We start from the raw sequence: 23,407 nt of genomic DNA, 5'->3' as shown, positions 1-23,407 counted from the left end.
AACACTTTTAAGTTAGAATAAACAGGGTGTGTCAAAAGAACCATTTACTTAATATATATGTAAAGTCTTAGCCATCCTTGACTCATATAACATATTTTATAGTAAATGTTATTCCTGCTGTTAACATTCTATTGTCAGACAATTCATCTTTTGTAATGTAATGCGGCAATCTCAAGAAATTAGGTGAGGACTTTACCACCCAAGAGCCAAACTGTAAATATAATATCTGTATCAACAGGCTGATACTGAAAAATACATTATAAAATATAAAGTATGTTTTAACGGAAAGAAGATACTATTATGGGGGAAAGAAATTTGAATACTATTCAAGAAAAACTAATAATTTTTCATTAGGATTTTTTTTTGTACATCATATTCCCTTCAGAAATGCTAATAGCAAACAATGGCATATTTTGCTTCCCTTCATTAATTGGGAAAAAAAAGGAATTATAAAAATTAAAGTCAAGGAAAATGACAATTCTAACAGCTGCTGAAAATCCATTTCGAGGAATTGGTTTGTTCTTCCCCCTGCTTCATCCTTTCTTCCAAAATAAGGTTTTGGGGGATGCCTGGGTGGCTCAGCAGTCGGCCCAGGGCATGATCCTGGGGTCTCAGGATTGAGTCCCACATTGGGCTCCTTGCATAGAGCCCTCTTCTCCCTATGCCTATGTCTCTGCCTCTCTCTGTGTGTCTCTCATGAATAAATAAATAAAATCTTTAAAAAAAATAAGGTTTTGGGGCTAATATAGCTATAACAGTATTACCCCAGAAAATAGATATGTATGTCCTATTTATATTTAAAAGTATATATTTTTAAAATTTTCTAGTAATACCCCGTTATTATAAATTTGGTTAGAGGATAAAGGATCTCTAGATTTGAGAGCAAGAACTTACATGATTGATAACAATAACATAAAAATCTTTTAGGTTGTGACTTTCAAACTATAAACTCTTTTGTTTTAAATCCTTTTAATATGGCCAGAACATTGTTGGGCATCTTCAGAATCAACACAACCAAAAATAGATGAGGGAATCAGATTGAAGGCAAAGTGAGGGTGGGCAGGGAAAATGATGAAGCACTCAGGAGTGCAGCTGAGAAGTGCACTTGCTAGAGATGGAACCGCAAGTGAGATCCATGCTTTCTAGCAGCCAGTAAAAAATGAGCTCCACTCTCCTACCTGCTTCAATGCTTGTAATACACCCAAAAGCCAGTTTCTCAGAAGTAGTATAACTATTCTGGTGACTAAAACCCAAAGTCTAGTCTTTCCCAAAAAGGATCTGCTATGATACAGTAAGCCATGCTCTCAACAACACCCTTATGATATAAAGCATTTCACAGAACTGTTTTCTACCAGGGTTCTCCAAGTAGTCTGGTGTTACATAATGTCAAATACAGTGTGGTAAAAGTTATTCTCAAGGGTACAATGTAGGTACATATGCCTGATATTAATAGAATCTACAGGAATGTACCCCACATAATAAGGTCATCAGAAATAGTATTTCTCTTAACTAAGTTTTAAAAACATTCACCTCTATTATGAAAAATTTCAAACATGCCAGAAAAGAGTTCAAACAATACTAATACATAGCCATATTTACATTATCTAGAGACAACTGTTAACATTTTTTAACCTATTTATTTTCTCTGTGTGTGTACACTTAAAGTTACAGATATCAGGACTCTTTACCTCCTAAGCATATGTATCCTAGAAATTTTTTCCTCTAATTAACTACACTACTGTTACACTTAAAAAAAAAAATGAAAAATAACCCTCATCATTGAATGTAGCTGGTCTATATTGAAATTCCCTCACCTTCCTCCTGCCCTCTAAATCAGTATTCAAGTACTATTTGACAGTTATCTCTCATTTGTTCTACAAGAATTCCCCCCCCCCTTTTTTTTGAGAGAGAGAGAGAGAGAGAGAGAGAGAGAGAGAGAAAGAGCGAGCGTAAGGGAGAGGGGCAGAAGGAGAGAGAAAGAATCTGAAGCAGGCTCGATGAGGGACTCAATCTCAGGACCCGAGCCAAAATCCAAGAGATGCTTAACCAACTGAGCCACCCAGGTGTCCCAAGATTTCCCTCTTTTATCCTCTCTTGCACTAATCTTTTTGAAAATAGCAGGTCTTTGAAATTTCAAAGTAGTATCTGAAAACATCCCACATTCTGGATATGTCTGATTTGTTTCTTCATAGTATAATTTAACTCATTGCTTTATGTGCTATATTTCCATAAAATGGAAGTTAGGTTTAAAGGCTTGTTTAGATCCAGGTTTAACATTTTTTGGTAAGAGTAGTTCATATGTGCTGCTGCTATACACTTTATATTACTCCTCCTAGGAGGCACAAAATGTCCAGTTCTCACCTAGTCAGGGATATGAAATTTGCCTTGGTTAAGATGGTGACTGCCCTGATCTCCTCAAATTATAAAGATTAGCAATAATCTATGCAGGTCATGTTAATATACTGTTCCATAATATATTTCATCTCATGGTTCAGTACCCATTCAAGATCCTTTGCCTGAATTAATTAATTAATTAATTAGGTAAGCTCTATGCCTGATATGGGGCTTGAACATACAACCCTTATATCAGGGGTAGCATGCTCTACCAACAGAGTCAACCAGGTGCTCCTGAATCAATCACTGTAAATGCTAACTATATCATTCTTTATATATTCATTAAAAATTTTTAAAAGGTTTACCAGCTGGGGGGCACCTGAGTGGATCAGTCAGTTGAGCATCCCTCTCTTGATTTCAGCGTAGGTCATGATCTCAGGGCTGTAAAATAGAGCCCCATGTCAAGCTCAACTTAGTGCAGACTCTGCTTGAGATTCTCTTTTCTCCTCTACCTCTCCCCCAACTTGTAATCAATCAATCAATCAATCAATAAAATATTAAAAAAAGATTACTAGCTGGGGGCACCTAGGTGACTCAGGGAAAAACATGTGACTCTTGATCTCAGGGTCATGAGTTGGAGCCCCACACTGAGTGTAGAGATTACAAAAGTAAATAAATAAACTTTAAAAATAATAAAAAAAGAATAAAAAGGTTACCAGCTGAAGTCAGTCATTATATTTTAATATAATGCATATATTATATCTACATATAATAAAATCGGCCCATTTTAGATGTATTAAGTCTATGCATCTCACAACCAAAATATAGCTATTTTTCATTACTCTATGCAGGTCCTGATATGGAGACCTACATTGGGCTCCCTGCTCAGTGGGGAATCTGCTTCTTCCACTGCCCTTCCCCCTGTTCCTATGTGTTCTTTTATCTCTCTTTTCCTCTCAAATAAATAAATAAAATCTTAAATAAAAAAATAAACAAATAGATAAGAGAGTTCCCTTGTGGCCCTTTTTTGTCGATCCCTTTTGCCAATCCCCAGGCAATGCTGATTTTTTAATCTGTTCCCATAGTTATGCCTTTATCAGAATGTCATATATGGAAATATATGAATATGGATAAAGTATATGCAGAGCTCATTCTTTTTTTTTTTGGTGAATGGTATTCCATTGCACAGATGTGCTACAATAACATTTATTCATTCACTATTTGAAGGATGTTCAGGGTTGGTTCTAGTTTTGGGTGGTAATATTTGCATACAAGTTTTTGTGTGGACTTATTATTTCTCTTAGGTGAATACCTAAGAATGGTATTGTTGGATTGTGCAACCATTTTTTAAAAGATTTTATTTATTTATTCATGATAGACACAGAGAGAGAGAGGCACAGACACAGGCAGAGGGATAAGCAGGCTCCACGCAGGGAGCCCAACGCAGGACTCAATCCCGGTACCCCAGGATCAGGTCCTGAAGCTGAAGGCGGCGCTAAACCGCTGAGCCACCAAGGCTGCCCTCAAATCCTATTTTTAAATGTTTAAAAGTACATTTACATGTTTAAAAGTGGTGTGTTTTTTTTGTCACAAACCTGGGAAAGAAAATTATCATAACTGAAAAAAAATAATAAAAAAAAGAAAATTATCATAATTGGCATGGAACTCAAATTTCTTATAGCTATAACTAGCCTTTGGTTTGATCATATTTACAGAACACTTTTGGACTCAACTTTTCAAGTGGATAAATATGAAATGGGACAGAGGAGAAGATAGAGTTCAACCAGAAATCCCTTTTGTATTCTGTTCCGTAGTCTGCAAACTTTGTTCATTTTCTTACTGCTTAATTTTGCAACTACAGTGGTTCTTTACCTTTAATACTTCTCCCCACTGGGTATTAACAATGGCACACTAGGTTATACAGTTTTCTTATAAGAATTACTTTTGTAGGGATCCCTGGGTGGCGCAGTGGTTTGGCGCCTGCCTTTGGCCCAGGGCGCGATCCTGGAGACCCGGGATCGAATCCCACGTCGGGCTCCCGGTGCATGGAGCCTGCTTCTCCCTCTGCCTGTGTCTCTGCCTCTCTCTCTATCTCTCTGTGACTATCATAAATAAATAAAAAAATTAAAAAAAAAAAGAATTACTTTTGTAGATGAAAAATAATTTACAGATGAATTTTATAGATTTAAAACAATATGAGCAATTACATCTAAATATTCATATTAGAGAAATGTTATAATACAGATAAAGAAAAAAAGGCAAGTCTTATAAAAAAAGCCATAATTTCCAGCACTTAAAGTATATTTACAAAACTTTCAGTTTTTTCTGTACATGTTGTTTTATAACCTGTTATTATTTTTTCACATTAATATATATTTTGAAAGCTTGTTTTTATTCGCTGCATTATATTCTCTCCGAGTAATACTATCATTTACTTAACCTGTTTCCTGTTATTTGACAATTTGGCTGCCTCCAATTCCTGACTGAATAGATACAGATACATAAATATTTTTTAAAGTAAGCTCTACACCAACATGGGGCTGGAACTCATGACCCCAAGAGCAAGAGTCACACACTCCATCAACTGGGCTAGCCAGGTGCTTCTAATTGTCCCTTTCTTGAATCAAGTACATAATTACTTGGATATGGAAGTAAATGTTCATAATCTTGCCTATAAAAATTTGCTTTGCTTTTTATCCAGGTAGTTAACATTTCAAAAAGAATAGAAAACACTGCCATTTCCTTTTCAAAAAGAGAATTTAAAAATACTCTTGCTAAAATCAACTTAATATCACATTTAGACCACCATTAATATATCACCCAGGATATCAACATTGAGTTCTATTACTTCAAACTTTCAAACCTACATACTCTTTTTTTAGTGTGATAAAGCAGTAATAAATGTGAACGTCCATTACTCTCAGAAATATGTTATTTGGATTAAGACACTGAGTCTTCCTATTTTTATGTATTTTATTATTTCACAAAATGAGCTGGTCAAACAAATAGCCTAGAAATACTTTTGAAGTGAGTTCTGATAGTAAAACTGATTTTACTGTCATTTAAGGAAAAATATAAAACAAAAGTTAAAAAAAATTAAAAACAAAAACAAAAGTTACTTTGGGCTTATTTCTTTTTAGGAAACCATTTATTCAATATAGCTAATTACAGATTAGCTGCCAACATTGACAACAATTTTTCAGAAAAAATTCAGGTCAAGCCTCCTTTAAGCAAAATAATACCTAGGGTTCTAAAATACTTACTATACATCCATACATCATATTCATAAATATTTGAATTACCAATATTTGATTTTTTACTATATAAAATTCTTAAAAAAGATACCTCAAGCATAGGGACATCTGGCTGCTTAGTCAGAAGAGCCAGCATCTCTGATTTTAAGATCATGAGTTTGAGATCCATACTGGGTGTAGAGATTACTAAAAAGAAAAGTAAATTTATTTATTTATTTATTTATTTATTTATTTATTTATTTATTTATTTATTTATTTTAGAAAAGTAAATTTAAACCCAACACTAAAAAACACAGAAAAAAACAAAGAAAATGGAAAAACAAAACAAAACAAAACACAGGAGCACCTGGGTGGCTCAGTAGGTTGAGCTTCTTCTGACTCTTGATATCTGCTTAGGTCATGATCCTAGGATTATAAGATAACCCCAAGTGGGGTGCCATACTGGGCATGGAGTCCACTTGGGATTCTAGCTCTCCTCCTCCCTCCTCCTCTCCCTCCCCTCATGTACACACATTCTCATGTTCTCTTTCTCAAAAACCCAAAACAAAATGATACCTAAAGCATAAATTGAGGTATATTTCTACTATAAGCTAAAATAACTTTCTTCCCCAAAGTCTACTCTATCTTCTTTCCATTTACTCTGTATTAATCTTAAGTCCTTAAAGAATCAATACCAAACTGAAAGTTTAAATATACTTCAGAAATACCCAAACTGCTCCTTTTACTCAATACATTTAAAATATGAGCTTTTTATAGTCAAGAAATAATATTTGTGTCCTTCTCCAAGTTTTTTTTGTTACTGCTGGAATCTTTAACAAGTGACATCTGTGAAAATAAACAATTGCATTTTCATCCAAACACTGAATATAAAATGAGTCCTGATCATCCCAAACAGAAGACTATTCTCTCAATAAGCGGGTAGAGCCATTGTCAGTTGGAATTATACAGAGAGGGCCTGTTACAAACTACCCAAACTACCTACTGATTTATTTCAGCAGCCAAGCAAACTACCCAGATTTTCACTGACAAACTTAATGCAAACAGACATCTAAGTGGAGTCACACCTCCCTACGGGCAAAAACATGCCATTGCATTATCTTCTAGCAGTAGAGAAATCTATTTTATTTTATTTTAAATAATTTATTTATTTATTCATTCATTCATTCATGAGAGACACACAGAGAGAGAGAGACAGAGACAGAGACAGAGACAGAGACAGAGACACAGGCAGAGGGAGAAGCAGGCTTCATGCAGGGAACCGTGGGACTCAATCCCTGGTCCCCAGGATCACACCCTGGGCTGAAGGCGGTGCTAAACCGCTGGGCCACCCGGGCTGCCCGAGAAACCTATTTTAAACAGTATTTTTACCCAAAGTATATTTGCTCATTTACTCTAAGAAAATTAAAATAAGTTAGTGCTGTGCATTTTAACAAGTAAATATTTCTAAAGATACTAAACAACCAGAACTGCGTTGTTAAACTGATCATTCGCTTTTTAAAATGTCAGTCTTTTCTTCCTCAAAATTTTGCTGTAAATGATCAAAATGTCAATGGCTTTATCAAAAATGATTTTTGGGGCAGCCCTGGTGGCACAGCCGTTTGGCGCTGCCTGCAGCCCAGGGTGTGATCCTGGAGACCCTGGATCGAGTCCCACGTCAGGCTCTCTATATGATGCCTGCTTCTCCCACTCCCTGTGTCTCTGCCTGTGTCTCTGTCTCTATGAATAAATAAAATAAAAATCTTTAAAAAAAAAAAGATTTTTGTCTTTCCTGAAAAAAGACCTTACAAAGTAGGATTGTATCCCTAACTCCATTTGCTCCTTCTCAAGATCCTTTGCTGAGGCTTCTTCCTCTGCTTACCCCTTAAAAACATCCATCCCCCATTTTTTATTTAGTCATCCATTCATGCATTCACTCACTTATTCTGTCTCTGTCTCTCCAACCAAGGTGGCTGCTCAGTACTTTCACATTATGTGTTTACTCTTGGTCAACTGAACCTATACCCACAGCCTCAACAAGAACTCCATGAAGACTATAACCAAAACTACACTCCCAGTCCTACTCTCTCTGAAGGTCCTGATATCTCAGACTGTGTGTACAATATTCACTTTCCTCCTCATGCAAATCCTTAAACTATCTCAAATTCATGAACCAAATAGCAGTCACTATCTTAGCAATAAAATCCGTTTCCCCTTTGCTCCGAGCTTCATCTTAAGAAAATCTTCTTGTAGGCTCAAGTACAAAAATCTCAGGTCACCTTTGGCTTCTCCCTCCCCCTTTACCAAAATACCAATACTGACAAAATAGATATTTAAACAATGCCCCCAGCTGTGTCTTCTACTTTATATCTCCTCACTTCCTTCTAGCAGGTCCTTATTTCTGATCTGTATTACTGAAATAGCATCCCAAATGGAAGATGGACTGGGGAGTATCAATGAGGGAGAGACAGAACGGGAGACCAAGCCATCAACAGTTATATTTTAGTGGACATCTCTCCCTAACTCTCCTCCGGTTGGAAACTGACAGTCTTTTTTTCTCTCTCTCTCTTTTTTAATTCATGAGAGACAGAGAGAGAGGCAGAGACACAGGCAGAGGGAGAAGCAGGCTCCCTGTGGGGAGCCCAATGCAGGACTCAATCCCGGGACCCCGAGATTATGGCCTAGGCAGAAGGCAGACACTCAACCACCGAGCTACCCAGGTGCCCAGGATACTGATACTCTTTAAGGCACTTCTAAGACTGATAGTCAGGGGCATCCCGAGTGGCTCAGTGGTTTAACGCAGCCTTTGGCCCAGGACGTGATCCTGGAGACGGGGGATGGAGTCCCCTGTCAGGCTCCCTGCATGGAGCCTGCTTCTCTCTCTGCCTGTGTCTCTAGCTTTCCCTCTGTGTGTGTCTCTCATGAATAAATAAATAAAATCTTATAAAAAAAAAAAAAAAGAAAGAAAGAAAGACTGATAGTCAGAACTCTCTGCAATTTGATCCCTACTTTTCTTTCTGGTCCCATCTCCTGTTTTCCCTCCCTGTGCATCTAAGTAAGCACTCCCAAGTAAACAAATCTGGTCACACAGAAACAACACTGTGCCTCCTCCTGTCCTTGCTGTGCTGGCACTGCATCTCCTTTCGCTCAGTACTTGCATGCTAATTTTTAACTCTTCATTCATATTCCAGCTCTGCTTTCCAAGCAATCACCCCAGATCACCTGTAGTATTTCCCACCTCATCCAACTCAGAAGATGTACACCAACACTCCCAATAGCCAGGCCACGCTGCACACTAGAGATGCAGGGTTTAAAAAAGAGTGAGGGGGGATCCCTGGGTGGCTCAGCAGGTTTGGCGCCTGCCTTTGGCCCAGGGCGCGATCCTGGAGACCCGGGATCGAATCCCACGTCGGGCTCCCGGTGCATGGAGCCTGCTTCTCCCTCTGCCTGTGTCTCTGCCTCTCTCTCTCTCTCTCTCTGTGTGACTATCATAAATAAAGAAAAACTAAAAAAACATAAAAAAATAAAAAAATAAAAAAGAGTGAGGGAGGGCAGCCCTGGTGGCTCAGCAGTTTAGCACTGCCTTTGGCCCAGGGTATGATCCTGGAGACCTGGGATCGAGTCCCATGTCGGGCTCCCTTCATGGAGCCAGCTTCTCCCTCTGCCTGTGTCTCTGCCTCTCTCTCTCTCTCTCTGTATGTGTCTCTCTCATGAATAAGTAAATAAAATCTTTAAAAAAAAGAGTGAGGGAAGGTCCTTGCCTTTGAACAAATAAGCAGGTAAAGGAAAAGAACAGTTTTGACACTGGAAATTGTGATGACAGACAAACCAGAAGTGTTTTGGGATCATCCTCTACTTAACAGAGTCCAGTACACAGGGAAGATCTTGTGGATACATGAGAAACATTCGGCCCTCTGGGAAACTAAAAACAAAACAGCTGAACAATAGGGTATGAAGAGAAGGAGAGGAATGAGCTAAACTATAAGAGAAACTGCTCAGCTAAAGAATTTTGACTCTTCAATAGGCAGGAGACCTGACTGGATAGGATCCTAAAATATAATTACAGACAAGACTAGAGGAAAGTATGGAGATCAGTACAGAAGTTGCTAGAGTCACTTAGAATTACATACTAAAACACTAAATTTGGATGTGGTAGTGGGGATGCAGAGGTGGGCACCAGCATGGGAGGTAATAAAGACAGAGAAATGATCTGAATTGGGGCGCCTGGATGACTCAGTTAAGTGTCTGCCTTTGGCTCAGGTCATGATCCTGTGTCCTGGGATCCAGCCCTGTGTGTCAGGCTCCCTGCTCTGTGGGGAGCCTGCTTCTCCCTCTCCCTCTGCCTGCCCCTCTGCCTACTTGTGCACACTCTCCCTGTCAAATAAATAAATAAAATCTTTTAAAAAAAACGATCTGGATTCAGTAAAAGAGAACATGACTATAAGAGTGTTGGAGCAAAGCCAAGACTCCAGGGAAGAGTGACTTTTATTTTATTTATTTATTTATTTATTTATTTATTTATTTATTATTTATTTATTTATTTATTTTTTGCGGGGGGAGTGACTTTTAAATCAGTTCTCAAATTCTGGGGTATAGGAGGGGCACCTGGATGGCTCACTTCGTTAAGTATCTCCCTTCGGCTCAGGTCATGATCCTGGAGTTCCTGGACTGAGCCCTATATCCAGGTCATGAGGTCCTGCTTGGCAGGGATTCTGCTTCTCCCTCTCCTCTGTCCCTCCCCTTGTTCTTCTCTCTCTCACTCTCACTCTCAAATAAATAAATAAAATCTTAAAAAAAAAAAAAAAAGACCCAACAGGAAAGCATATTAAAAATCCTATTTCCAGGCAGCCCTGGTGGCACAGTGGTTTAGTGCCGCCTGCAGCCCAGGGTGTGATCCTGGAGACCAGGGATCGAGTCCCACATCCAGCTCCCTGCATGGAGCCTGCTTCTCCCTCTGCCTGTGTCTCTGCCTCTCTCTCTCTCTCTCTCTCTCTTTCTCTCTGTCTCTCATGAATAAATAAATAAAATCTTTAAAAAAAAATCCTATTTCCAGGGGGACCTGGCTGACTCAGTCAGAAAAGTATATGACTCTAGATCTCAGGGTTGTGAGTTCAAGTCCCACACTGGGTATAGAGATTACTAAAAATAAACAAAGTTTAATAAATAATAATTTATTTAAATTAAATTAAAATCAAATTTCCAGGTCCCACTTCATGAGATTGCGATTTTGTAACTGAGGAGATTCTGTTGCATGGATCATGCTTTCAGATAAAGGATGGGGGATAAAGGATGGGGGATAGCTCTGGAGCAAGAAGGAGCTCAGACAGGTTGGGTTTCTGGAAAAAGAACCCTCCCATCTTCCCAAAGTAGACCTAAATGTACAGACAGGGAGCATATGATCCTTAGAAAGCTAGTCACATAGACCAGAATATCAAATGTGGAGAAGGTAATTACCAGAATAGTCTCAGGTATGGTTTGAGGACCATGTACATTGTATCGCCTGTGAGGCTTGTTAAGAATGATGATTCCTGGACTCAATCCGGATTGAGAATTTCTGGAAAATGGGATTCTGTATTTTATACAAGCTTTCCAGATGATCTTTAAGCATGCCAAAGTTTAAGAACCACTGTCGTAGGCAGCTGAAGAAAGTAGACATTTCTAGAAAGAAGAGTGTATTCCCTACCTCATCTATGCTACTGAAAGTACTACTACAAGGGAGGTGATATGCTTTTGGATATGATTATTATGATTAGAAAGTTATGATTATTATAGTTAAAACACCATAGTGTCAACGAGAAATGATGATGATAATAAATGACATATAGGGATCCCTGGGTGGCACAGCGGTTTGGCGCCGGCCTTTGGCCCAGGGCGCGATCCTGGAGACCCCGGATCGAATCCCACATCAGGCTCCCGGTGCATGGAGCCTGCCTTCTCCCTCTGCCTGTGTCTCTGCCCCTCTCTCTCTCTCTCTCTCTGTGACTATCATAAATAAATAAAAATTTAAAAAAAAATAAAATAAAATAAATGACATATAGTGTCTTTTGCTTAAAACTCCGTATTTACAGTTAAGTATATCATTTCCTCACAATTACCTTGGGGGATAAATAGTATTATTTCTACTTTATAGATGCAGAAACAAATCCAGACAGTCTTAATAATCTACCTGCAATTGCACATACCCAGAATAATACAACCAGGACTCAAGACAAAGCCCTCTGACTCCAAATACCATATTCCACCCCAGTATTCCACATTGCCTCTCTTTTAGGAACTAAATCTCAATCTGATTCCTACTTTCACCATTGAGAGCATCACTTCATTGGGAAGATGCACTCTGATTTCCAACCAAGTGAATGAAAGAAATATTCATTTCTCAAAGAAAGATTGAGACATATAGTGTTACAACTAGCCTACTTATCTTTTTTTTTTAAAAGATTTTACTTATTAATTTATGATAGACACAGACAGAGAGAGAGAGAGGCAGACACAGGCAGAGGGAGAAGCAGGCTCCATGCCAGGAGCCCGACGTGGGACTCGATCCCAGGATTCCAGGATCGCGCCCTGAGCCAAAAGCAGGCGCTAAACCGCTGAGCCACCCAGGGGTCCCTAGCCTACTTCTAGAATAATGTATCAAATAGCTGAGTCTCCAGAATGACCTCAGAACTGACAGGAAAAGCTGTGTTAGAGACATAAATCAGAATGCAGAAGAGCTATTATTTAAGAAGCTTTTCCAAAATTTTATATCCAAAGACATTACTCCAAAATGTACCTTATACTCAATTCTCACTCACATGTATAACGCCCCTTAATTCAGACATGGTTCACAATGATGTCGTATTGTATGGAAACTCTTATTTCCTCATGGTCAGGAAAAATAGAATTTATAGCAGTAGTTTCTAACCTTTATTCCTATTCTGGGAACTTAAGCCAAATCTAAACATGTTGAAAATGGGGGAAATTGTTTCTTCATTGTTCTTCCATATTTTTTTCCAGTTTTTTAAAGAAATAATTGACATATGGGCAGCCTGGGTGGCACAGCGGTTTAGTGCTGCCTTGAGCCCAGGGCGTGATCCTGGAGACCCGGGATCAAGTCCCACATCAGGTTCCCTGCAAGGAGCCTGCTTCTCCCTCTGCCTGTGTCTCTGCCTCTCTCTTTCTCTGTGTCTCTCATGAATAAATAAATAAAATATTTTTTTTTTTAAAGAAAGAGTTAACATATAACACTGTAATTTAAGGCATACAGCATGATGGTTTGATTTACTTATATTGTGAAATAATTACAATAGGTTCCACTACTATCCATCTTTTAATTTAGATACAATAAAAAGAAGAAAGGGGAAAAAATCATCCCTATGTTTTAACTCTGCCTTAGTAATAGAATCAAATGGCAGGCCAAATCTCAAATAGCTAGGGAATCTAAAATTAAAGATATGCTGGGAAATTGGGCAATTTCCTGATCAGTGATTCTCTCTCTCTCTCTCTCTCTCTTTTTTTTTTCTGATCGGTGATTCTCAATCTTCCTTTCTGCCTCTACTGTTCACATCCTGAGGTTACTCTCATCACTGAATACAGGAAATTTCCTTTACAAAAAAAGATTTTAAGTAATTTCTACACCCAATGTGGGGCTTGAACTCACCACCCCGAGATCAAGAGTTGCACGCTCTTCCCACTGAGCCAACCAGGTGCTCCAATATAGAAAATGTCTTAATTTTTTTAAAGGCTTTATTTATTTATTTGACACACACAGAGAGAGAGAGAGCACCCTAGAGTGAGTGAGCACAAGCAGGGGGAGCCCTACGTGGAGCTGAAGCCCTATGTTGGGCTCCATCCCAGGATCCCAGAACTATGACCATGACCTGAGCCAAAGGCAGACACCTAACCAACTGAGCCACCCAGGAGCCCCAGGAAATGTCTTAATTAACAAGAGTAATGAGTACTGGGGAAGGACAGGGAAGAGAAAGCCTGATACACTGCCTCCCAACACAGAATGTCCCTATCAAAATTAAAGGAGTTAAAGTTTCTATCTTCTCAAAAGACCTTCTACTGTACTTATCATATAACTCTCTGCCTGGTTGTTTACAGTTCCTAGATAATATTCTTTTGCTTATTCAAGTCTGTGAGTGATTTAACATGCAAGGAACATGTCTACTTTGTGCAGGTGTCTGAACAAAAGCAGAGTTAGGGAACTGTTACTTGTTTACATGGTTCATTATAAAACAGGTAGTTTTGGTGTTCACTAAAAAAATAATACCAAACTAATTTTTACATAGACTCTTATCCTCTTATCATAAATCTATAAACCGCATGTCTAATCCTTTATAAAAATTCTTTCTGCTGCTATTCTTAGAACATTCCTGTGGCTAGGGCAGGCATAATTATCTTCATTTTGCAGATGAGAAACCTGAAGCTCAGAGAATTAAAAGATTTGCTTGAGGTCACACAATTAATCAGAAGCAGCAGAGGCAGATCCCATAAAAAGATGCCATTTGGTTTAGGGCATTGTACTGAAGTTACAAGTAGAAAGTGTTCTCTTACAGCTTTCAAGGTTTTCTCCATATTAAAAGAAAAAAAAATTTTGCAGGGCATACACTTCAATCTGCACTCTGTTTGGACTCAAATTCAAACACTGGTATATCGTTTTACAAATAGGGCCAAACCTGCTGGCTCATTTGTAAGGTAGCCTTGCAGTATTATACATTATTTGTTTAGAAAATACAAAATGAAATTCCAAAGTTAAGAAAAACTCATTTAGGAAAGAAAATATTATCTTTGCTAGGCAAATGTTCTAGAAGAAAAGGATTAACTTTCTACCATGCTCCTCAGAGATTTTCAATGCACTGAGACTTAAACAATAAAGGGTAAATAAGTGGTGAGCCAAATGGACTATGCACAACTGGAATGCAAAAAGCCTATTCAAGCAGCAGTTGTGTATAGTGTCATGAGGCAACACATGTTTTTATAACCACTCATTAAAAGTTAGTCACAGTCTAAGATCTTGCCCAACCGGTATGGTATGCCCCAAGTTAGTGATCTTAAATGAGACAAAAAAGACTGATCATTGTTTAACATGTATTAAACAAAAAAGAAGGATGATATTCATTTCCTCTTAGTAGCATATTTTAGGATTTTATGGATTAACTCTTCCAAGCATAATAACTGGTAATGTCCACAAATCAAATGATTTTACCTTTTAAAATAAATCAGTATTTTAAGTCATTTACTTGGGGGCAGATATATGAGGACAATTACCATATTGAAGCTAGTTAACTTCTTCAAAGATAGTCACTTTGTTCTGGTCGTATTAATATGTCGTAACAATAACTAGTAATATGCTGATAATTGATTCAGGAAGTAAGTCACTTAAGGAAAATATTAGGTCTGTGCCATGATTCATTCTCTTTAGAGCTCAGTATTCACACATGACTTACCTAACTTGAGTAGAGAACATTTTCTCATTCTTAAAAGGAAAACAAAGTTGTTTTTGATGACAAAAATGTAAAAAGCTAAGGGAGGGGCACCTGGGTGGCTCAGTCAGTGAAGCACCTGCCTTTGGCTCAGGTCATACAGATCAAGCCCCGCATGGGGCTCCCTGCTCAATGGGGAGTCTGCTTCTCCATCTCCCTCTATCCCTCCCCTTGCTTGCACTGCTCTGTCAAATATTAAAGTCTTAATTTTTTTTTAAAAGCTAAGGAATAAAATTAAGGTGTATTTTTTTTTTAAGATTATTCCTTCAGAGAGATCGAGAGAGAGGCAGAGACACAGGCAGAGGGAGAAGCAGGCTCCATGCAGGAAGCCCGATGTGGGACTCGATCCCTGGTCTCCAGGATCACACCCCGGGCCGCAGGCGGCACCAAACCGCTGCGCCACCGGGGCTGCCCTTAAGGTGTATTTTGAATGAAGGATGCAAATCACCTGTAACAAAATACTACATTTTATTTCTATAGATTTTTTAAGATCTGAATGTCCTTTAATGCTTCTCATTTTATTCTCACATCATCCCTGTGCATAAGCAAGAAGGTGTTATTGTTATTTATTGTTATCCTAATTTATAGAGTTGATATAACTTACCTATGGTTATAGAGTGACTCAGTAGCCACACCAAGAGTCAGAAGAGTCTATGGTGCTGCCCTGACTCCAAGCTTAGTACTTCTTCCAACATGTCAAACTATAAAATGTGTCATGGATTAGAATTAAATACAGCATGCATTATGATTATCTCTCTGCTGCCTATGGGAACAATCCAAAAAAGTATGAGTTGGTATGTACTCAGCACTATGCCAGGCATCTCAAAGATTCAGAAGATTTATGATGTACAGTCCTTTCCACACAGTGCTTAGAATTTGGAGAAACAAAAATAATGGGCATGAAATCTGAAGAGTAAGCAGTATCTGTTAGAGTTAAAATGGTGTTTATCTTTAATTTTTTTTTAAAGATTTTATTTATTCATTTGAGACAGAGAGCGAGCAAGCAAGCATGAGCAGGGAGGAGAGGCAGAGGCAGAGGGAGAAGCAGACTCCCTGCTGAGCTTGGAGCCCAACGTGGGGGCTCGATCCCAGGACCTAGGATCATGACCTAAGTCAAAGGCAGATGCTTAACCATCTGAGCCACCCAGGCACCCCTAAAATGGTGTTTAAAATAAGAGATTAACTGGCATCTTCCAACCGAGCTTTTGGAAAGACTAGGATTAAGGGGGAGTCAGTGCGGACAGCCTTGCAGACTTAAAAACAGTATCATTTTATTTAGTCCCAACCCAGTGGGACAAAGTGAGGGAGTCATGTATCTGCTACTTATGACAAATTTGTAAAGGTGTCATAGAATATTGCATTTTATGTTTTCAAAGACCATTTATCTTAAGTAAGTCCTCAAAAAGTGTCAGGAAAAAAAAAGCAGGGTGTCTGGATAACTCTGTTGATTAAGCATCAGACTCTCGATTTCAGCTCAGATCATGATCTAGGGGTCATAGGATTGGCCCCACGGAGGGCTCTATGCTAAGCATGGTGTTTACTTGTCCCTCCCCTCTCTCCCCCCCATCACTTGTGCAAGCTCTCTCACTCTCTGCCTCTCTCTGTGTGTGTCTCTCATTAATAAATAAATAAATAAATACATACATACATACAATCTTCAAAAAGTTTTTTAAAAATAAAGTGATATAGTCTTAATTTAAAGCAACAGCAACCCATCTTCCTTCCTTGTACTTCTTCATGTATTAAAACCAGAAATGTGCTTCAATCATAAGGACAAGCAGGAGAGACTATGTGTAGATATGTACACAGGCTTCTGGGTTTCAGTCTTTCCTGAAATGTATATGACTTGATAATGGAATATTAAGTCACCTAGAGGGATGCCTGGGTGGCTCAGTGGTTGAGTGTCTGCCTTTGGCTCAGGGCGTGATCCTGGAGTCCCAGGATCAAATCCCACATCGGGCTCCTTGCATGGAGCCTTCTTCTCCTCCCTCTGCCTGTGTCTCTGCCTCTCTTTCTGGGTCTCTCATAAATAAATAAATAAAATTTTTAAAAATAAATAAATAAAAATAAAACTATTAAAAAAAAGTCACCTAGAGAACAAGGTGTTCAAATAACTGCTTTTTTTTTTTTTTTAAGATTTTATTTATTTATGAGAGAGAGAGAAAGAGAGAGAGAGAGAGGCAGAGACACAGGCAGAGGGAGAAGCAGGCTCTATGCAGGGAGCCCAACATGGGACTCGATCCCAGGTCTCCAAGATCAGGCCCTGGACTGAAGGTGGTGCTAAACTGCTGAACCACCGGGGCTGCCCCCTTCTAAAGAGAGGAGAAATTCCACTTTTTTAAAAAAATATTTTATTTTTATTATTATCGACGCGGGACTGGGTCCTGGGTCTCCAGGATCACGCCCTGGGCTGAAGGCAGCGCTAAACCGCTGAGCCACCTGGGCTGCCCCAAAAGATTTTATTTTTTAAATAATCTCTACACCCGATATGGGGCTGAAACTCATAACCCCAAGCTCAAGAGTCACATGCTCTACCAACTTAGCTAGACCGGTGCCCCCAAATCCCACATTTTTTAAAAAAGATTTTATTTATTTGAGAGAGCACACAAGCAAGAGGGAGGGACAGGAAGAGACAGGCAGACTCCCTGCTGAGCAGGGAGCCTAACATCGGGCTCGATCCTGGGACCCTGAGATTATGACCTGCAAAGAGTCAGATGCTTAACCAACCAAGCCACCCAGATGCCCCAAATCCCACATTTTTAATGCTAGTTTATCTGAACAAATAATAGGCACCCAGTTTACAACTTAAATGGTGATACTAATTTTTCTTCTTTTGCATCTCCACCACCCCAAATAAGATAAGATCTTTAGCTTGCTTTTATTCTTAACTTCCCAGGTTTGGTTGAAATCGGCAACTATGGTATAGATCTTGTCTTCTAGAAAACTTACCTCTCCTATTACATGATTCATAAATATAACAACAGTACTAACTTTCACCACCATCCCATCAATGGTTATTTAAGGTTAACTCAGTTTTACTAGGTTCTTAGTTCATCACTATTTCTTCTACCACATATCTCCTTATATTCTGGAGTACATCCTTAAGTATATACATATATATATTTTTTAAAGATTTTATTTATTTATTCATAGGCACAGAGAGAGAGGGGCAGAGACACAGACAGAGGGAGAAGCAGGCTCCATGCAGGGAGCCCAATGTGGGACTCGATCCCGGGTCTCCAGGATCACACCCCAGGCTGCAGGCGGCGCCAAACCACTGTGCCACCGGGGCTGCCCTATACATATGTTTTTGACAAACTTTTAGTCTGGATGATTACTTTTATCCTGGCAACTGAGTCATAGTTTACCTCTAAAAAGAACTCTAAATTTAAAATACTTCCCTTACAGCACTTTGTAGATCTTTCCCTATTGTGTTTTTTTGTTGTTGTTGTCGTTGTGGTTGTTGTTTTACAAGTAGCAGATAAGGGGATGCCTGGGTGGCTCAGTGGTTGAGCATCTGCCTTTGGCTCAGGTTATGATCCTGGGGTCCTGGGCTGGAGTCCCGCATTGGGCTCTCTGCAGGAAGCCTACTTCTCCCTCTGCCTGTCTCTGCCTCTCTCTCTGTGTCTCTCATGAATAAATAAATAAAATATTTAAATTAATTAATTAAAATGAGTACATTAAGGCAACAAGATCACATAGGTAAAAGTAACCATAATATTCTTTTACACGTATAGATAATATATAACTTATCCCACAGGACTATTCTAGTTTTATTAAAAACTACATCTAGGGGCACCTGGGTGGCTCAGTCCATTAAGTGTCTGCCTTTGACTCAGGTCATGATCCCAGGGTCCTGGGATGGAGTCTTGCATCTGGCTTCCCACTTAGCAGGGAGTCAGGTTCTCTCTGTACCCATCCCATCCCTGCTTGTGATCTCTCTCTCTCTCAAATAAGTAAAATCTTTAAAAACATCAACAACAACAAAAACACTAGATCTAGTGGAGTGCCTGGGTGGCCCAGTCAGTTAAGTAGCTGGCTCTTGGTTTCATCTCAGGTCATGATCTCAGGATCATGAGATCGAGCCCTGAGTTGGGTTCCATGCTCAGCGGAGAGTTTGCTTGAGGAATTCTCTCTTCCTCTCCCTCTTCCCCTCCCCCTGCTCATGCTCTCTCTTCAAAACAAATAAATAAATCTTAAAAAAAAAAAAAACTAGATCTAGCATTATATCTTATAAGCAATCAAGTTTACTGGAAATATGATATCATATCACTCTAATGTCTTGTGATAAAAGTTAATGATGGTATACAGAACAGTCACATATACAAGTATATATCATGATGTCAAATATATTACTCAAATTGATGACTTCAGTGACATGAGTAATTTCAAAACAAATCAGCCACCTGGTAAGAGAGGGCTGAGCATTTAATAATATACAAATCTTCACAGAACAACAAAGCATTTAAAATAATCACCAGCTGAGCTTGGTATTTCACAGCCATGATGTTGTAAATGGCGTACACTACCAAAGGACCTTCAAAACTAGACGTGATTAACATAAAGGTACAATAGAATTCTATCGCTGATAAACCATCACTGAAAATTATTACACATACACAGCTCCACCATCTACAAGAAAAACTTCCTTGTTAAAGAGACATACCTCTGACAAGGCAAAAACAAAATAGAAAGTGTCATTCAATTTAATTTCAAAGGGACAATGTGAATAATTAACTTTAGAATGTAAACTCACCTATTCCAACTAGAAATGAACGTGATAAAATATCCAAGAAAATGTCTACAATGAAGTTTTCTTTTTTAAAGGTGACTGCTTTTTTTTAAAGATATTATTTATTTATTCATGAGAAACACAGAGAGGAGAGGCAGAGACACAGGCAGAGGGAGAAGCAGGCTCCATGCAGGGAGCCCGACACGGGACTCGATCCCGGGTCTCCAGGATCAAGCCCTGGGCTGAAGGCGGCGCTAAACCGCTGAGCCACCTGGGCTGCCCTACAATGAAGTTCTAAAAATGTCATTCAATCCCATGAATAAACAGGTAAATTGGAAAAGAATTAGGACTGAGGTTGAAATAATCAGCTCCAAAGCTATGGGAAAATTCAAATTTACTCTGATATTCTTAGAAGCCAAATGTCCAACAGAGGCCAAGTTAATCATTGTTGGAAAATCTAATCACACCATTTTCTTTCATCCCAAAAAAGTATTACATGAAGTTGTACTGTATATCTAAAGAATAGGGGATCCCTGGGTGGCTCAAAGGTTTAGCGCCTGCCTTTGGCCCAGGGCGTGATCCTGGAGTCCCAGGATCGAGTCCCACATAGGGCTTCATGCATGCCTCTCTCTCTCTTTCTCTCTCTCTCTGTGTCTCTCATGAATAAATAAATAAAATCTTCAAAAAAAAAAAATAATAGAGATGATCCATTAGGATGCTTATCTCTATACCCACTAATACTACTTCTGAAAAGAGGGTACCAGTCATCCAGGTACCTATAGCTCTCTCTCCTTTGCTTCCAAAAGCTGTGACTTCAGGTTGTCTTAAAATATTTCATATGTATCAAGATAATTGTTAAATTTGAGGAGAGTAGTAGTGATAAGAAAGGGGAGTAGCGTTCTTTTGATCTCTATATTGGTTATATGATTACATTCACTCTGTGAAAATTCACTGAACTGTGTTTATAATTTTTGCACTTTTCTGTATGTTTATATATTATATTTTAACAAAAGTTTAATTAAGTGAAAATGCTCTATATTTGCTTTTTTCCACTTTTTAAAGTAGTTACTACTATGAGATTCCCAAATGAAGGATTCATATTCTACTCATCTTTTTGTTGGTGCTTGGTACATAGTAGGGGCTTAATAATGACAGGTGAATTAACAGATAATCAATCATACAATGTCCATAAGAATTACTTGTTACCTATTCTTTTAACCCACATCATAGAACTGCTTGCCACAAGTTCATGAGTAGTTAAAAAAAATATTTGAGTCCCTGTCTTCTGAAAGATAGACAGTATTTGTGTACATATGCATGAGAGAAAGGGAAAGAAGCCAGGACATAAATGTTAATAACTAATATGACACGTACCATATATGTGTGGTGAGGACAATAAATGCCACCGGGAAGGAGGGAGACATTCCAGTAGGGTTAACCAGGAAAGGAATAACTGAAGGAGTAGCATGTGAGCATGATAAACATCTTAGTAAGATGAAGGAATAGACTAGCACTTACAGAATGCTTCACACTGCATGTGAGCACCATGTGAGCATTTTCACAGACTGTACTCAACCCTTACAACACAGCTAAGCCCACTGAGACCCTGGCAGGCTGAAGAATTTGTGCAAGGTCACATAGCCAATAAATGGCATAGAATGAGTCCTAAACTTCTCACTCCAAGATCAGACATTCTGCTACACCATGCTGCCACTGTCTTGAACAAGAGCTTGATGTCTTTGGCCAAAAATCCAAAAGCTCACGCTTGAAATCTGACAAACCCTGACAAGGAATTTTTTTCCTACCTAATGTATACTCTTCAAAATATCTTTAGGGGTCAAAGTTAACCAACCAAAACCAAGTCAAAACAGACCACACTAACATACAAGAATGATAGTCTACATTGACAGAACTGAATTTTTTTTAAAGATTTATTTTATTTTATTTATGCATGAGAGACACAGAGCTAGAGACAGAGACATAGGCAGCGGGAGGGGCAGGCTCTATGCAGGGAGCCCAATGCGGGACTGGATCCTGATCCCAGGACTCCGGGGCAGATTTTTCTGTAGACAGTTCATCCACAGAAGGATGGGTTTGCACATCCTGTGAGGCCTTAAAGTCCTGGAATGTTGCTCTCACTTTCTCAGCAGACATACACTGAGCTGAGTTTTCTGCAAATATGCCCAGCGTGCTGCCAGGCTCTAACAATAAGACACTGACTGATCATGGCTCCGTACCACAAAGAGGCTAGAATTCTGTGTGATTCCCATGCCATGGCTATAGCTGCTTCTCTATTCTATAGCCCTGTTTCTGTGTGCATCTCTGCATGTGCTTCATTACCAACCTAACGAGCTTTGACCTGGCTTCATGGCACCTGAACTCTTCACCATTTCTCCTTGCTGGAGCAGAGGCTAATGCTTGGCTTCCCAGCCCAGCTCCTGCTTGAAGTGGCCCTTGTAGGCCCCACTTGTACAGGCCAATCAGGGTATGCATGCCCTGATGGGTTACAGAAACTGGTTGGATGGCATTCAGAATCTCAGTTCTGCCTTGGAAACAACTTTGGGGTCTGGCTAGTTCTGCCTTGGAAACAACTTTGGGGTCTGGCTATGTGGGCAGGGAGCAGAGTCAAAGCATTTAAGGCTCTGTCTGGTTCCCTCCTCATTCTCCTTTTGCCTGCAGGTGTGCCGGTACAGGAGAAAGCACCTGTCAAGCTGATCAGGTACCTACAGCGCTTCCAGCTTCAGGACTATCAGCACCTGCTAGAAGTACTCAGCCCTAGCAAGAACCCACAGGGGACTAAAGCTCCTGACAGCAGCCTGGGATCATGCCCTGAGCCGAAGATATTCAACCACTGAGCCACCCAGGCATCCCGACAGTACTGAAATTTTAATTCATAGCCTGAGATCAATCCATCAGCTAGCCTTTTCTGGTAAAAAGATTTTAGTCAACCACAGCCTTCTAATTAAAGAGCCTAAGAGATGCTTTCATTCTTATGCTTTGGCCACCATATAATGTAATATGTTCATTTTGGTGATAAGCATAAATACCTATTTATAATCTTGTTTTGGAACAAGACCTTCAGAGACTCATAGCCTCTTCTTGCCCTTCTCTGTTCATTTGAAGAGGATTTTTATTCATTCATGCAAACATTCCTGAGGAGCCTTCAATGAGTCAGGAACTCTTCCCTCAAAAATGAGTAAGAGAAGCCTTGTTTTTAAAAGATCCCTTAATGTAACAACAATTTTACCTGACCCTATTTTATTTTGTTTTTATTTCCAGATTAAATTCCTTCAACTTCTTGACCCACAACCTACAAAATCATCAGTACTATCCTCCCTTTCTGCCTTGTTCCACTCTTCTATCTCATTCCACTCAACTTTTCCTTGACTGTTCATCCCCAGGCTGTATTATCTCCTTAAGGATAATACTGTATCAATTATTCCCTTTCCCTCCCCTTCATTTCAGAACTGCTATAGTCCTCCCCTGTACTATCCCTACCACAGCATTTAATACACTGTTAAAATTCTTTATTTACTTCATTGAACTGTCAACTACTTACTGGATACTTCCTATGTAGGAACCCCTGGTCTAGGTATTGAGAATATAAAAAAATATACAATTGCCCTGGAGGAAATCATATTCCA

The 23,407-nt window shown here is 39.2% G+C and overlaps 1 protein-coding gene across 2 annotated transcripts in view; it reads right to left on the bottom strand.

Moving 5' to 3' along the window:
- C1H9orf85 (chromosome 1 C9orf85 homolog) overlaps positions 1-23,407 on the bottom strand; it is a 62,320-nt gene that overhangs the window by 28,370 nt on the left and 10,543 nt on the right. The window contains exon 2 of one of the 2 annotated variants that reach the window (XM_072762624.1): positions 5,680-5,774. The exons of the other annotated variant lie outside the window; for it this stretch is intronic. Within the exon in view, the coding sequence (XP_072618725.1) occupies positions 5,680-5,757 (78 nt within the window). The 5' untranslated portion in view covers positions 5,758-5,774. The remainder of the gene's footprint in view (positions 1-5,679; positions 5,775-23,407) is intronic. 2 annotated transcript variants of the gene reach the window in all.

This window comes from Vulpes vulpes, chromosome 1 (assembly GCF_048418805.1).
Source record: "Vulpes vulpes isolate BD-2025 chromosome 1, VulVul3, whole genome shotgun sequence".
In the NCBI taxonomy this organism is placed as follows: domain Eukaryota; kingdom Metazoa; phylum Chordata; class Mammalia; order Carnivora; family Canidae; genus Vulpes; species Vulpes vulpes.
Note: the sequence above shows the minus strand (reverse complement) of the source record. Positions and strands in the feature narration are given on the sequence as shown.